The sequence below is a fragment of the Coccinella septempunctata genome, chromosome 8 (genome assembly GCF_907165205.1).
Source record: "Coccinella septempunctata chromosome 8, icCocSept1.1, whole genome shotgun sequence".
NCBI lineage: Eukaryota > Metazoa > Arthropoda > Insecta > Coleoptera > Coccinellidae > Coccinella > Coccinella septempunctata.
The window spans coordinates 27,286,505-27,304,575 of NC_058196.1; the positions used below are offsets into that span (position 1 = coordinate 27,286,505).

Below are 18,071 nucleotides of genomic sequence, written 5' to 3' on the forward strand. Positions count from 1 at the left end.
ATTGTAGACTGAGTCTACTACTACTCAGGGTTGGGCTACAAACTACAAACTTGTATTTAAAATACATAATCGAAATACAAAAACCTATTTTGTATTCGTGATTAAATTTCTTTTTAAAAATGTAATTTGCAACTGCTTTGTCAAATATCTGACGCTGCGGTGCTTAAATATAATCAGCCCTATGAATTGTCTAGTTTTGAAGAAAATAGCATTCAATAGGTATCGTAAACAAAATGGCCTCTCATAATCCGCTAAATATCTCAATTATCGAACATTACACCCTGTAAAATAAACGTACGTAAGTAATTGTCATCCCTGAAAGATTATTTTCACGAAGTTTTTGTGTTGACCAGTGACCCACATTCGTCCTCCCCTTCGTCCGTTCCCTTTATCGACAAAAAGTCCCCCCCTTTCCCCGCGGAGAGCAGCAAGAGGCCATGAGAACAGAACTGCAGTTTCAGCTCATCAATCAGGTCCGATTCAATGGGCACAAAAGGGAGGTTCCACCCTTTTCCGCGCTGTGTGACATCTCAATGCTGCCCCCCCTGGGCCCTCGTGCACTTTCTTCAAGGCGAGAGACGGCCATTGGGGTAGTTCAATGCGCCGCCGATCCCGAGCTGCTGATGGAAGCGTGGCTCGTCAACCGTGACTTATCGGGTCGTTCCTGATGAGTTATCAAGGGTCGCGGGGTCCTTGAATTAAACATGACGTTGGCCGAAGATTCTGATGGCTTCAGTCGAAGTTTCGAGGGCTGTTGCTCAAGTTGGGGTTGATTGTTGATGTCTGAAGGATAAATTGTTGTTTTTATGTTGTTCTCTAAAGGGGAAAAGCTTCGAAATAGTCTGGGAATCGAGTTTGTTAAAAAATAATTGAAGTACCCAATAGAAACAGCAAAGAAGATTAACTGGGGGTCTTTGACTCGTACAAATATTATAACACTAGATTCTTGAGGTCAGAAGAAACACTTTTTTCGTATGCCATTCTTTCCGATTCGGTCCTGATAAAAAGATATAACATGGGGTCATATATGCACCCCCCTAAGATGTCAGGTGCAAAAAATTGCCATGTTTTGGTTTATAAAATTGAAATTTACATTTTGGAGTTAGTCTTTCATTATTCTGAGCATAAAGGGCTCACAATAACAACTGAACGGTTATGCCGAAATGGATGAAACTCTCTTTCAGAATATTTATCACGTTTAAAATCACAGATATGTTTCTATTTGGAAAGATGTTGTATTTTTCGAGTACTCTGTTATTATTAATCGTTCAAAAACTGCAAAAAGTCATTAGAAAATATGTTTAACCCTTATTTCACATTTACATCATTCATTCTAGGTTTCTTTCCACAAGTAGTAGTCTTTCTTTTTGTAACAAAAACAAAAATATAACGTTACAATAACGTTTCAAAATTACGTTTGTGAGAAACGAATTACAAACGTGGAAAATGATTGTAGAAAACCACCAGAATTTTATATTGAATTGAGTTGAAAGCATTAGCTAAAACTACGATGATTGAACACAGTTACCCATACATACATGGAAAAGGCTGCCAAATGTCATTAGGAAATACTTTTTATAGTAACGTTACCTCCTGACGATATTCTAGGTAAATAAACGTGTAAGAACACGTAGCAATCATTATTTCTGGAAAAATAATTCCACGGAAATAAAACATTGCAATCATGTTGCTGAGACACGAATATTCAACGTTGAATTTTATTCTGAGGAACCACCAGAATTGTACGTTGAATTTTAGGATATAGCAAACGTTTACATTATTGGTTGAAACTACGATCATTTTTCGTATATTTGAATTATTGCTACTAATGGTACATGTCACAACAATGTTTCTTGATCTGTTTTTGTTGAGGAACAACTCATTTCGACTCATTTGAAAAAGACAGTACAATAAATGCATGTTTCCAGTGTAGTCTTTACACAGGCTTTTTATTAGGTTGGATATTTAAATTCTTTGTCCACAACAGCAGTAGATTTTCAATATAATTTCAATCAAATATCACACTATACCACCATACCATACCATAAATTGATTACATTAGTTAACTTAGCATCCTCAAATGCTTTCTACGTTGATGAACGTTTTTTATATCTCATTGATTAAACGTTGAGCAAATACGACAGGGATATGTTTCAAATTGGTTGCTGAATTACCGAGTTATTGACTGTAGTTTCAATTCAACGTAATTTCAATCTTTTTCCACTCTTCATTGAAAATACGTTGAGGAAACGTTTCATACTGGTGTAAAAGTAACTGGTTGTTTAGTAGTGTCGTACTCAACGCTGATGTGAAGTTTTTTACTCTGTGATAGGTTTTTTATGCAACGTTGATATAATGTTTCTTCTTTCCAACATTCTTCTCCACTTGGCATCGTGGTGACTTTCTCAATGCTTAGTTTCTTGATCATTACATCGCTATAGGAAGGTTCGAAGATGAGATTCAATTGGTCAGAGATGGACAGGTTGTCTGACATTGCCTGTAACTTCCCTAGATATTCTTCGGATAGTCCCTTGGGCTAACCTATCGACCACTAGATTTAGAGGTGTGAGATCTTCAAGGATCCCAAGTGCCCTTGCAGAAATTATGATTTATCACTCACTAAAGGGACAGTTTCATGATGATGCTGAGTGTAGCCCTTTTTAATGAGCACACCACGAATATCAAGCGTCGCCGTGTAGTTACCACTGCCCCTTACTAGAAAAACTTAAACCATTGTGGACTCGATAATTGCGAAACGTTAAACTCATAAATCTTCTCCCCCTCCGTACCAAAAACAACACCGAAAAAGGCTTACTGATGGCATTCGCCAATTACATCCGAAAGGCCGTGGCAGCGCTAAAAGTAAACAGGCGAACCGTAAGGAGGATTAACGGATCGGAACGTCCGGACCCCCTAAATCACCTTTAATTACGGAAAGCTTTTAAAACTCCGCCGGATCGGACCGAACACACACGAGGGAGGGTTGACCGGTCCCTCCCGTGCGTGGGGAGCCGAATGCATACGCGGCCGAGGAATTAACATGGGCCCAAATTAAAACGGGACGGGTTCGGGGGTGAGCCTTATTCAATGGGGCTTGAAGGGTACGAAGATGGAATTATCTGCGGGATCGAAACGCTACATATATCCGGATAATTGGATCCGGTAATGGCCCGTCTGGTACCTGAAAGTTTTCAGCTGAAATCAACTTCTGTCCAACAACATACAAAGTGATTGACGTAAAAAGTCCATAAGTAGATGAATATACCCTTTAGATAGCCAACTCAATGATACAAATCAACGAATCAACGGAAGCTGTGATCTAAATCCAAAAATCCAACCAGCGCCACTCAAAGAATCAACAGAAAGATCACCCCGTCGAAAAAGAGTAGATGCTGACCTTGAATTCGAACGTTTCCACGCTCCTCCCTGCCATATACGGTTCGTGCAAACCTAGAGTTGTAGCAAATGGATGCGTGCTGCCATTTTCACTCTACAACTTGACTCCAAATCCACCTAATCGTATGAACAAATATTATTTTCAGTAAATCAATGGTACAGAAAGAGAGAAACTTTCGTCTGGTAGACCATAACAGTTCCCATACTTTCTAATAACGATGACAGGTAGTAATCTTCAATTCTCAAGGAAATCTGGAATCCGGATGATTAACTGTTATAGTCAGTGGTGTCCGCCCATATAAGAATAATTATCGACGCTATAAAGATCGTTAAACAAGTCAATAAAAGCGATTGGACATATGAGAAAAACATCAATATTCAACGATGAATTCGTTGGTTAACGAACGTCAGATTCTTGTGATTTATAATGTCAATCGTGGCTGAAAAACATTCCAAATTGTTTGATACATTTGTTTTAACTATTTCAGAATCGCATGTTAATGAGAATTGGAAGACTTTTAATGGCACGTTAGAAATCTCATTCTTGTAGGGTATCTGAATGACCACATAGTGGTCCAGTTATGGAACGATAAATGTAGGCCATGTATTTTGATTCTCAGATTTGGACGACCAACTGTCATTCATGTGATTTTCTCATTAAAAATTTGTGTCTCATATCATTGAAAGTTTTTGGGACAAAGGTAAACTATCACAAAATTTAGGGCACCCAGCAATAGATTCGCCATAAAGAGAATGAATACTTTTTGTCTATGTAAAACTTTGATTCAAATTGTTACTCTCATCATGAAGAAACTTAGCCAGCACATTGACAAAGATTAATTTTCTATAACGAAAAACAATAGAGCAATATCAAAACTACCGTCTTAGTAAACAACCAATCAGATTAGCTTTACGAATACTCTGTCTGAAATAATTGGTTTCTTTTTTTCCCTCAGTGAATTAAAATATTCAAACGAAAGTAATCTAAGATAAAATTTTTCTAAATTCTTCTCATCCGACGAAAATTTCATTCATTAAAGTGCGTGAATTATTAGTTCAAAATTCACTCTGCTGATTATTAGAATGTAAATGAAAAACAGCGGACCCAGAATCGCACCCTGTGGGACTCCAAATTTAATTTCCTATTAATTTTTTATGTTCTTGAATGTGTTGATAGGGAGACCTTCCCTAGTTTTGAGTGCAATTAAAATAATAAACGATCACCTAGAAGCTGGGTCCAGCCCTGACGCCCGCAGACAAAAATCACACGTCCGAAAACTGCAAAAACGATATTAGCCCGGCCCGATCCCCGGCCCTCTTTTTTTTCCTCTCCCCCGGAGCCGGGAATTGAGAGCTTCTGAGTTTCCGCCGTCGACTTTTACGGCCCATTCGGCAGAGTTATGCAGATTAAAAGTTGCAACTGTAATTGGTATTTAAAACCGGGATACGTTTCCCGGATTCCGCGCTGGCCCGCCGGCTGAGTTATCTCGGCAATTCCAAGTTTATCGAAAACGGCCGTTACGGTTCCATTTGCAATATGTCGTCGACGCCGTCGCCTTTCGCCCTTCAGCCGAACGACGTCGGATCCGGGCTGTGCGAACGTTAATATAGCAAGAAAATGACGCCATAAGAATCAGAAATATTGTTTTTTTTTTTACTCATAACCGAAAAGTAGAGATGCACACGAGATCCACGAGACGAGACTTTCATATAGTCGCGTCTTGCCATGGAAGTCTCGTCTATTGTCTCGCCTCGAACGCCCTAGTCCCTTCTCGTCTCGAATCTCACTAGTAGGCCCTTGGGACGATTCGTCTGAAGTCTCATTTCGAGTCTAATTCATAGGCTCTAATTGCGCGTCGAATGTCATTCGTAGGCCCTTGTCTCGTCTAGAATCTCACTAGGCTCTGGTCTCGTTTCGTGTCTCACTAGTAGTCCCCATTCCTGTCTTATCTGGAGTCACACTTATGCTTTCTCTTTCCGGTCTCACTCGTAGGCCCTAGTCTTGTCTAGTCTCACTCTTATAGGCCCTATTCACGTCTCGTCTCTAGTATCACTCGTAGGCCCCAGTATCACATCGAATCTAATTCATACGCTTCAGTTGCGAGTCGAAAGTCACTTGTAGGCCCTAGTTTTGTCTCGAGTCACACTCGTAAGCCGTATGCCGTCTCCTCCCGGTCTCACTCGTAGGCCCTAGTCTTGTCTAGTCTCACTCTTATAAGCAATATTCACGTCTCGTCCCTAGTATCACTCGTAGGCCCCAGTGTCACTTCGAATCCAATTCATACGCTCTAATTGCGAGTCAAATTTCACTTGTAGGACCTAGTATCGTCTGGAGTCACATTCGTAGGCCGTATGCCGTCTCCTCCCGATCTCACTCGTAGCCCTAGTCTTGTCTAGTGTGACGTCTCATCCTTATAGGCCCTATTCACGTATAGTTTCTAGTACCACTCGACGTAGGCCCAAGTCTAATTTCGGATCTAATTCATAGGCTCTAATTGCGTGTCGAAAGTCACTCGCAGGCCCTAGTCTCGTCCCGAATCTTACTTATAGTCTCTAGTCTCGGGTCGTGTCTCACTCGTAGGCCCTAGCCTCGTCTTGAGCCACACTCGTGTGACCGTATGCCGTCTCGTCGTAGGCGCTAGTCTTGTATAGTCTCAAGTCTCACTTTTAGGCCCTATTCACGTCTAGTTTCTAGTACCACTCGACGTAGGCCCAAGTCTAATTTCGGATCTAATTCATAGGCTCTAATTGCGTGTCGAAAATCACTCGCAGGCCCTAGTCTCGTCCCGAATCTCACTTATAGTCTCTAGTCTCGGGTCGTGTCTCACTCGTAGGCCCTAGCCTCGTCTTGAGCCACACTCGTAGGCCGTATGCCGTCTCGTCGTAGGCCCTAGTCTTGTATAGTCTCAAGTCTCACTTTTAGACCCTATTCACGTCTAGTTTCTAGTACCACTCGACGTAGGCCCAAGTCTAATTTCGGATCTAATTCATATGCTCTAATTGCGTGTCGAAAGTCACTCGTAGGCCCTAGCCTCGTCTTGAGTCACACTTGTAGGCCCTAGCCTTGTCTTGAGTCACACCCGTAGGCCCTAGCCTCGTCTTGAGTCACACTTATAGGCCGTATGTCGTCTCGTCGTAGACCCCAGTCTTGTAAAGTCTCAAGTCTCACTCTTAGGCCGTATTCACGTTTCGTCTCTAGTATCACTCGTAGGCCCTAGTCTAGTCTCACCCCGAGTTTGACTCGTAGGCCCTTGTCTCGTCTCGAGTTTCGTGAGGTCTTGTAAAAGTCCCGTAGTCTCGTCGTTCATAGTAGTTTTTTAAAGCTGAATATAATGGTTTGGAACTAGTTGGTATTTATGAACCGTATCACTTATCAAAACTCGCTTTATTATGAACTGTTCGCATGACTGGAGGTAAGTTATAAGCTGAAGAAAAAATGACTGAAATATATTTTCAAATATCTATAGAATCATTGATACTCCCCACTGAAGATATCTCTAATGTCATTCATTAGGAACTGCATCATATCAAATGGCTTATGCCATACCATATTATTGATTAATTGAAAGCCCAAAGAGAATTTTGAGGTAAAACGTAACGGATGCTAATTCAACCCATTCATATTGTTATTTGCTCCAGCCGCATCTGTTTCATCTTTTCTTCTGCAACCTATAAGTACCTATTTAGTTTTAGCCTTAGAAAGTTTAGTTCAGTTTCCTGGGATACCGGAAATTGCCTGTTGATATTGACAATCTTAGAATAGAACATATTGGTCAGAATCCAATAGCCAAAGAATGAATCAGACTAACAAGAGCATAATTCTCCGAGTCCCATTTCGTGAATAATTAACAGGGAGACATGCTAGAGTGAGGCCTAACAAGAAATTTATAAATCTTGATCTTACGAGGCCGATAGAGCCATAAGACGTCAGCATTATCTCTTTCCATCACAACGAAATTTACAGCTGGAGTTTTTCCTATCAAAGCCATGTATCCACGAGACATCGCCAATAAAATACCCACTACGAGACGAGATGCTAGAGAAAACCAGCTCCTACACGTTCTTGATGTTTCACTCTTCCACCCCTCCCTCTCTCACTTTCCCCCACCCACACGATTCCCCTACGTCGGTCGTTTCATGGAAGCCAAGTATCCATCGCTGCGTCGTTAAGTCCGCAAGACTGTGATCGGTTTTTGGAACATCTGGCGAAGACGATCACATTCTGGCGTTCGTACCAGTTATACGCTACTGAAATCAATAAAAACGTTTCGTCCTTTTTGACGAAACAGGATCTTGGTCCTTCTTTATTCCGTACGTTGGAGTGTATCGTTGGGGAGAAAGAGGAGGGGAGGCGCGGAGGATGGAATGCGAGCTGGGGCATGGAAATTTTTATTACCGGGGAGAATTATTCGATTTACTGTGTATTTTATGGTTTATTGTAACGTGTAAAACGAGGTGTGAAATTTCCTCGTTATGATGGGAATTGAGTGATGTTGGAATTTTATAGATCACTGAACACGTATACGGATGATGCAAAATTGTATATCTTCTTCTCAGGGGTTAAAAAACTACCAAAGTTTTTTTTTACTGCCCCATAGAAAAATTGCTTTCTAGTTGCCATCTTCTGGAGTTGCATCTAAGATGATTCCTCGATGAAAATAAGCAGGGGTAGTTCTATAATTTTTTTTCGAAATCGACCTCCCTTCCAAGATGCAGCCTTTGGAAGGCGATAACGAGTTGATAGTTTTTAATTTTTTTAACGGGTTCTTAAAAACACTGAGTAATAAAACTATAGATAGTATGCAGCACTAAGTAGATGTTACTCACACAATTTTTTTAGATCTCATAAATTTATTATTAGGGGTTGAAAGTAACAACCCCTTATGATTTTCCTTCAAAAATTGTTTTTGTGGGATAGATTTTCGAAAAATAAAATTCTCTTATGGTTTTCCCATCAATTCTGGAGAAAAAAGTCTATTGCAAAATTTCGTTACAGTTGATACTTTCCTCGGAATAAATAATAACTTACAAGCAGTTTTGATCAATGTTTATTCCATTTCATCGTATAAGTAGGCAGAGCTGCTTTTGAGTTTTTATTTATTCCGAGAAAAGTATCGACTTTATCGAAATTTTGCAAGAGACTTTTTTCTCCAGAATTGAATGGGAAACCATAAGAGAATTTTATTTTTCGAAAATCTATCCCACGAAAACAATTTCTGAAGGAAAATCATAAGGAGTTGTTATTTTCAACCCCTAATAATAAATTTATGAGATCTAAAAAAATTGTGTGAGTAACATCTACTTAGTGCTTCATATTATGTATAGTTTTATGACTCAGTGTTTTTCAGAACCCGTAAAAAAAATTAAAAACTATCAACTCGTCAACGCCTTCCAAAGGCTGTATCTTGAAAGGGGGGACGATTTCGAAAAAAATTTATAGGAACTACCCCTGCTTATTTTCATCGAGGAATCATCTTCTCAAGTCCTTCGCATTTTTTTACAGACACCCAGTATATTTCTTCCGGATATTTGAATTTGAACCAATCCCAAGGATGTCTTTTAGATCATATTCATGAAAATCTCCTAAGAAATATCCGACGAAATCACAAGACATCATCCCAATCAATTCGGGGCCATAGAATCTCTCCATCTCATCTTACGCCCCGAATGAGAAGCTTAATATCGCATTAAGGTATAATCACACTGTAAATCGGGCGGGAATAATCGTTAGAAATTCAATGCATGTAAAACAGGCGGAAACGACGCCCGAAGAATGAAGAAGAAGAAGCGGGCTCTATGCATACATTTCCCCGGCGCAGACGGGAAGTCGTTATCGGAAGACATCGGGCTATGGTCCCGAAGAACGACCCCCGGGGGACATCTCTGGGACGTTTTCATTTTAGTTTTTCGCATATCTCACGGAAAGGCAATATTCCACCACATGAACTTCCGAAGGTGGATGTAAAAGGAGTTTCAATCCACGGGAAATGTACGTGTTAAAATCTGGAGTCCATATTTGGCGTTTTACCTTAGATATCCGTCAAAAATATCCAATCTACACAACTAAAATGAAGAACACAAACTAAACTATCGACCAACTCAATTGCCAGAGAATATCATCAACACTGGTCAACAGTATTGACCATCATTTGAACTGAAGTACATGATTTCCAACAGGGTAGGTTGTCTAAACATCATTGAGTGTGAGATTTAGAATGAATGACCTTGTATATTTGATGTTTTTTTAATCATAAATCCACGAATATAAATATAATGAAAAGGCCCTCTTTCTCCAGCAGATTGCACCACAATATCTCGAGGAATTTCAACAAACACCCCTCATTATTCAATCTACTGTCGCCACTCGGGACTCCCGTAACAAAAAGCAATTGTGACCAGCTCATAAAGGCTCTCTCGCAACACCCTCAACTGCTCTCGAATGGACCATCAGGCTACCGAATAACCATCGCCCTCAAGTCGCCCAATCGCCATCGAAACGCCTCGACAACAACAATATAAATAAAACACAAAAGGAACGTCACAATTTTTATAGTTCGTATCAAGTTTCCAACACGGGGCCCTAGCGGTAAAACACTCCATTACGTTTGACGTTTCAATGACTCGCGCCGTCGGACCTGTCAGTTTTACGGCCCAATAGACATCGGGTAGTCCGTAGTCATGAGCATAAACAAGCGAGCGTCGAAACACCGAAATACGATCGCCTGAAATTCCCACGAAAAATTGAGCGACCTGTCGGTTTTTTTTAGATTCCAAATATTGACAGGATTTCGTAGCAGCTCTCAATTATAAATATGTCGATTTGAAATTAGGTACGTGAATGCATATCTGGAGGGTGTGATCCTTAGATTCTGACGCCATATTTGTCCAATGTAGTACCTACAGAAAGAAAGAAACACACAAACTGGAAGACCAACTCAATTGCTGGAGAATATCATCAGCACTGGTCAATACCATTACGCTGATGCAGTCTCTAGAAAAGGTTTATTTATTTTGCTGAGAAAAAAACAAGCCAAGACAACAGTGACAGTACATTACTGTTCACTTTGACTACGCCCATTGCCTATGAGTGAGCTGAGGAATTACAACTTACCTTTGTTCAACCTTAGGTCTATGTAACTACTATCCGTATCTATCTATTTGATTCAGGGTTTATGCTGGAATTCGTACTGCTAAACAAACTTCTTCGATTTTAGTACACGGTCGATCGATGTATTATCCATTTCCGAGGAAAAAGTACTAAGATAGTCAAATATCATAATGATGAGTCGATAAGTGAGACTACTTTCAAGAAATTGAACCAACAGATCTTGATCTTTAAGCATACCCAACTCTGATAGCGCTGGATTTAGTTAGTACTCATCGCCCCAGTGGCCTAATGGATAAGGCATCGGCCTCCTAAGCCGGGGATTGTGGGTTCGAGTCCCATCTGGGGTACATGAAACTTTTTGGTTACGAATAAAAATCGTACTAACACGGCCGCCGTTATTTCAGTGATTCCTATTGTATAACTGCAATAGAGTGATAAATCGCTCCCTACCAAAAATTCGTTAGTGCTTTACAACGAATACCGCAACCATTGTACTACTTAATAGGGGGGGGGGGCTAAACAACAGTACCTACCATTGAATTTCTACTGTTTGAAATTAAAAAGCGCGGCACAGCAAATTTTTCAACAGATTCACTGGAAATAAAAAAAAGCTTCACTGAGAAAAAGAAATTCAAAAAGTGCTTCCTTTGAAGCATTGTCGGTGACCGAAAATTTTCTGGGTTATGCTAATCACCAGCTATTTTCAGCCCTCTCACCTTTTTATCAGCGATCTTCAAAATATCGCTCAGCGGCATTTCGAATTAAGTGGTCCGATCATTAGGAACTCAAAGCTACCGGTCCTGTCATTGCCATCATAAAGAAGTCAATCTGTCAGATAACTTTCGAAGTTGGGTGGTCCGATCTTCAGAGTACAGATGGCAACAAAATATCGTTTTGTACCTACCCTAAGGTTGATTCGATCAGGGGAAATTCCCAGAAAAATAACCTTCTTTATGGAATAAATAAAACTAATTTTCGATAGAGGGTGTATTTAAAGGTGGGGCTTTTTTTTAACAGAAGGTAGAACTGGTCAAAATGAAGCGTAACCACCTATACAAAACATTCAAAATGACAAAAAAAAAGAAGATATACACGGATGTACTGAATCATTCATCGCCCAAGCTATGTTTATGTCTTGTTTTGTTTTGGCGACGCCGAAGTCACCTTCCACAGTCCGCAGTCCCCTAGAAATTTCATTTAACTGCTAGGGGTTGTACCTCATTCATCTTGAATATTTTATATAGACAATTTTTGGTGAAATAACCTACTTCGATTACTTCTACCTTGTGTCATCTGCCTCGCCTTCGAAAACAGGGTATTTCGAATACTGATGAAAAAAAATCAACTAAAAATGGAAAAACAACAGTAAAAAATGAAGCATAGCACGCAAAGCAGTAGGGAAAATATATAAATCTGAAAACCGCTGTCCTTTCACATCGCCAGTAAACACACCCCTTCGAAAAGAATCAAAATATGCTATCTAAAATCAAACTCGAAACGAAACAAGCAGGCGACCCCATAACGGAAATTGGAGTCCCCAAGATCCACCCCCCAGACGAAAATCGTTCGAGAAGGGCCGATCCTCAATGGAGACGTCGTTTCAGCCTGACTCTATCTCCCGTCTCTAAATAAAGGCGAACTTAAGATAAATATAAAGATAACCGAATCGGTCCAGATCAGTCTGAGTGTCTCAGAATTGATTAAAACGGGCGGGTTAAGCCTTTTCTCTACGCTCCGGTTTTATTAAACAGGAAAAGAGGGAGGAGTGCTATGAAATTTCCATTTAACATCGTCGGGAGTGTTTTTCGAAATCGGACATATAGTTCAAGTCTGATAACTTCAGTTTCCACTGGAGAAGGGTCTTATTTACTTAATTTATTTCAGCAGGGCAATAACGCCAGTAATAGGTTTGAAAACGTTGCTGCCAAAGTGGTCCTTTTACACTATTCATACAAGAAGAAACAAAGGACTCTCATTTCTCCACGTCAAACAAATCATGTATCTAGGACCTTTTACCTTACTGTTCTTTCTTCAGAATCCAAACAACTTGTACTCTAGTTTTTAATATGGAGACGACAATTCGTATTATTGTCCCTCATCAGTACAGTGCAGTGTAACACATCTCAAGCGCTATGAGGGATATTTTTCAATCCACATCACGACGCGCCACCTGTCCAACCAAGACTGAATCAAGCGTCACTTACTTACTGAATGACCCAAGGAATATTATGCAAAAGGTTTGAGCACTCCATGGCTCTCCTATCAAAAGTTATAAGCTTCGCAAATACGAAACTCCAATGTGAACCTCCCTGTGCATCGAACTTGAACCTTTCACACTGTATAATCAATGAGACCACATAGACAACAAGTGAAAATATACAAATCCCCATGTGGCTATAAAAGACCTACAAATATCTAATATCGGAGCGAAAAGAAGCAGAAAGATAATTTTATCCAGCTGTTAAATTTTATCGCTCTATATTGGAATGGCTCACTTAGCAATATTGGAGAGTGAAATCTTCAAGTACAATAAAACTTTTAGGTTATAGCAGAAAAACAAAGGGATCTTTGGTGGATGAACTTGAGACGCTTCTGCTAAGCCAGGTTAGTATAAAAACAGAGGATATGGAATGCAGCAGTCGAAATGAAGAGAAATAATATCGATGAGTTTGAAGCATGACTTTCAAAAGCTTATACATTGATTTCAATCACTTTTGAGGCCTCTGAATTCGAGAATCACTCAATCGCATCGCCAAAAAATATTCATTCAAGTAGCCATGCTCCGATTCTTCGATCTCTCCGACCTCATCATATATTTCATCGGTCGCAAAACGTAAACGCTGCTACTAGGAACCGAGGCAATTTATGTAACGATTCGGAGGCAATTTACAAGCAGTCAATTGGCAATATCAGTCGTGAAAACTGCCCGTTACGGCACCGGATTTAGAGAACCAGTCGGCCGGAATGTCCATCAGGACAATCGGGCCTCTTTCATTAGGGATCTTGTTTCGATCGTTTTCTCTCCGTTTGGCGAACGGACAACGTATGTGGGATGATTTTTTATGTCTCTCGATCGTTTTCTAAATGATAACAAGATTTTGCGATCCACAACAATATACATCAATTAGAAAAAAATAATAACAAGCAATAAACGGCAACACCTGTCACCTATTGGCATTTTTAACAAAGTGTTTCTTCATTATCATTGAGAATTATTTCAATTTGTTGCTGAAAAATACGTATACCTTCTGACTACCAATTACATTTTCCTGTCTAGGGCCTAATCATCATAATGAACCACATGCTAAATTTCTACGAATTTTGATCGAGGAAAGGCCAATTTATACGAACAAAAAAATCTCTTGCTGATGGTTTAAATTCTCCTCATCCATTTACATCCCAAGTGCCTCTTAGTAAAATTAAGCAGAGTAACTTTAACAAGCTTTGATAAAGGAGAATCACCTCCCTTGATTGAATTAATCAGCTAATGGTTGGTGAATAACAACGTACCAGACGGGTTCTTCGAAAAACTGCCCCGTGTACTTCAATCTTCTGCACGATGCTGTATAGATCCCTGAAGTATCTAATGAGATTAGTCTAGGGACATTTTCTCACAGAAATTAATATGTAAAGCTAACAATATAGAACTAGACAGCTGAATGGTTTATCTGCTTTTTGAGTTGAGAAAAGAGATGATAGTTAGATGCAGCCAAATCTGGTGAATTACCTTAAATCACGAATTTTTTGCATGTCAACATGAGATTTGTATGCAAAACAAAACACCTTTGGAAAGCTTTCCGCGTCTTTTCTCTTTATTTTTTTCGCGTAGAGTGGTCAGTAATATCAAATAGTAATCTCCGGTTATTGTTCTACCGTTATCCAAAAAATCAATCATGATTACTCCATGGCAAGGCCAAAAAACTGAAGCAAGAACTTTTCCAGCAGATTTTTGGACACGAAACTTCTTAGGTCTTGGAGAACCAGAGTGTCGCCATTCCATCGATTGTTGCTTCGTTTCTGGATCGTAGAAATATACCCAAGTCTCATCCATCGTAACAATTCGGTTTAAGAAGTCTACATCCTTTTCAAATCGAGCACAGATCGAACGCGATGCTTCTACACTTGCACGCTTTTGGTCAACATTCAAACATTGGGGGATCCATTTTGAAGCAATTTTTCTCATGTCCAAATTGACGTGAACTTTATGATGAACGCGTTCGTATGAAATATTCAGTGCTTCAGATATCCGCTTTAGCCCAATTCGACGCTTTTATTAAATCATGTCATGAACTGCATCGATATTTTCGGGGACTGACCCAGAAACTGGCCTTCCCGATCGGTCATCATTTTCAATGGAAAATTTACCTCTTTTGAAACTTGCGGTCCAATTTTTCACGGTCGCATACGAAGGACATTGATCACCAATAGTATTAAGCATATCTTCGTAAATCTGCTTACCTCTTAACCCTTTCAAATACAGGTATAATTGATGATGGCTCGATACTCCAATTTTTCGATTTTCAGAATTTCGATGGACATCTTCTTTCTTTCAATTTATTGCTTAACTCTGGTTCACTTTTTTGACCTCAAACTTCACACTGACACTTCTAATAAGTTATAGTTCGTTGCTATGGTAACGCAATATTTTTTTTATGCCTGGAACTGGTCTAGGCTAACTAGATATCAATACATCCACGTACATCTAGATATCCGGATAAAAATTAATCATTTTTATAGATCGTAGAGTAATCTACGAACATTTCTGAATATAGCTGAGTCCATCCCTTTTACTATCACGGATATTACATCCGAACACGCCAGAAACTCGTAGAGATTAAACGTGAATTCTAGCCAAATAAACAGTTGTCACCCCATCGATCTGATCCTACTAATTAATTTATGTAATTCGTTATGTTCACGCGAATGAAACTCACTGATAATACACTTTAAATACTGCTGCCCACCAGGGTAGGTAATGCTGAAAATGGTCGAATTTTGTTATCGCTCCATTTTGATACACACACGCAATTCAGTCCCGTCAATTTATGTTACAGATGATAAGAACTCATTTTTTTTGAGCAGATATGATAAGCTTCACGTTCTAGTTTAGTTAGGAGTGGTATTTATGTTTGAACCGTCTCATGGAACTGGTTGTTTTGCAGAACTATTGTATCTGATCAAAATAAACATGCTGGAGAGAATATTTCTCAATTAAATTGATGGAAGATCAATGAACCTACCAATGTTGAGCAATGCATATGTAGCTATGGTAAAATAGCCACTTTTATCACTTATTTAACGTTAATATCACCTATAATCATTTTTCTATTGGTGTGAATGAAATAATCATTGTCATCAGAATTCACTACTCGCTATGTATTATGTATTCTGTCTTATCGACTGTCTCTTATCTATCCTCCCATTAAACATCATCAACATCGAAATAAAACCACCTAACAGGTCATCTCCCAAAGTCATACAAGATATAAATGACTAAATTCGGGCGTACCATCCGTATAAACTTATCGAAACGGAACGAAAAGAAGACATCTGCATAATATTATTGCCTCCAGTTATCGCCACAACGACATGAGAACTTCATAAAACCGTCCGTATAACGTCAACCCACGCCTTTTGTCACGCGATCCTCAAATACCCATCAGGAACAAGCCGAAAGGTAGATTAATCCACAATTCAACGTGAGGCACGACAACAAACCAATAATTAACATGACGTCGGACCGTTCCGAAACGACTTAATTTTTCACATCGATGCTACACGTAACTCGTAAATTTTTTGGGATCCCATTATGCGTATCGGGGAATATCGTGTAAGGTACACCCTACGCTGCGTTATGACGTTCGAAATGGCCGTTATGGCTTCTTTTGTTAATCTGAATTATGGCCGCCGGTGGTCGGGGCTTTGGTCCGTAGTCAAGTAGGAAAGACGTTCACGAATCGAAAAAGGTGATATTGGATCCGTCTCCCACGTTATAATGAAGATTCTGAACAGTCCAAAGCGATGGGGATACGTGGGGAAATTTTGTCAATCCTAGGCGAAACGCAAGAAAAAAATCACACAATGCACTGTTTTTATCTGAATTGAAAGCAATGATACACAATCATTCACATTCACATCATTGCATGGAGGTTCTTAGGCCCATAGAAGACATACCTGTATAACTTCAAACTTTTTCGTTGAAGTTGAGTATTTTTTTAAAAGAATAAAAAGATTTCTATCTGAAGTACAAGAGAACTATTCTGAAATACATTTGACGTGTTCTGTGATGAATGTGATAAATTTGAATTGCAATCGACATTTTCCGAAATGATTGTGACTAAACTGAATTTCAAACAACCATTTTTATAATTAAATTGACCAAACTGAATATCTGAATTACATTTTGTGTTTGCTGGGATAAATTTGACAGATACTTGATTTTATATTTGAATATCTATAATAATAAAATAGGCCTTTTTTGACAGAAGGTAGAACTCATCAAAGTCATTTCACCAAAAATAAAAATTGTCTATATAAAATATCCAAGATGGCTGAGATACAACCCCTAGAAATTCGACAAAATTTCAAGTACTAGACTGTGGAAGGTGACTCTGGCAGTCCGGCATCCCAAAAAAAAAAACAAAACTTAAACATATATGGCTGGACAAGTGGACAATGAATGGTTCAGTACCAAGTTCATCGGATTTAAGGTATCAGGTCACTTGAGAGAATAATAATTGTTGTATTTTGCAATTTAGGGTGAAAAAAATGTAGAAAATCGAGGCAGTTTCTTGAAAGTGCTTATGTTAGTTATGTTGAAAAAGTGCTATGATGTTTCCCCATTTCATCCCATTTTTACGACGATTGTTGCAATATTCGAACAAGAAGATTGTGATGCCCATTGTGAAAAACTTCGTGAATAATTTAGACGAATTTCATTCGTGAGATTTTGAAATATTCTATTTTTACACTTGTGTCCTAAGTCTCTTCTGTCAGTTGGTATCGAAATGAGCCATTTCATAAAATCGTGTAAGTTACTAAAAAAGAATTAGAAAATTTCGGCAATCCTAAGTTTGCATTTTCATTACCACGTAAATATCGAACAAGCCAATATCCTGAACGAAACCATATGGTCCAATCAGGAGATAAGTTTCTTCCCACTGCTTTACGATAATTCAGCTAACAAACGGCCTAGGGTCGTATTAGGATCTATTTCAGCAATCATTTCCATTTTTTTTTTTCAACTTTGTCATTTTGAAAGTTTTGTATAGGTGATTTTTGGTGAAACGCTTCATTTTTACCAGTTCTATCTTCTGTTAAAAAAAAGCCTCACCTTTAAATACATCCTGTATGTTTAAAAGAAAACTACTTCGAAACTCATTCTTATTTGAAGGGGGAAATGAAATCATTTTTCTATAATCGAAAAAGAAAAAATATCTCTCATGTTTTCAAAGAGAAACCCTTCTAGTAATAAATCTGTCTTGAAGAATCCTTAACTGACCCAATATTTTTCGGGATCAACTTCCGACACGTGTATCTCCCAGAAAAATCATAGTTCTAAATGTGA

At 39.0% G+C, this 18,071-nt stretch overlaps 1 protein-coding gene and 1 non-coding gene across 2 annotated transcripts in view; one reads left to right on the forward strand and one right to left on the reverse strand.

Moving 5' to 3' along the window:
• Window positions 1–595: 595 nt before the first annotated feature.
• The window catches only part of LOC123318394, a 332,282-nt gene continuing 314,806 nt past the window's right edge, over window positions 596–18,071 (reverse strand). Inside the window, exon 6 of the mRNA XM_044905003.1 lies at window positions 596–816. Within this exon, the coding sequence (XP_044760938.1) occupies window positions 596–816 (221 nt within the window). The remainder of the gene's footprint in view (window positions 817–18,071) is intronic.
• Trnar-ccu lies at window positions 10,779–10,851 on the forward strand. Its single transcript has one exon. It is a non-coding gene; the product is annotated as a tRNA-Arg (tRNA).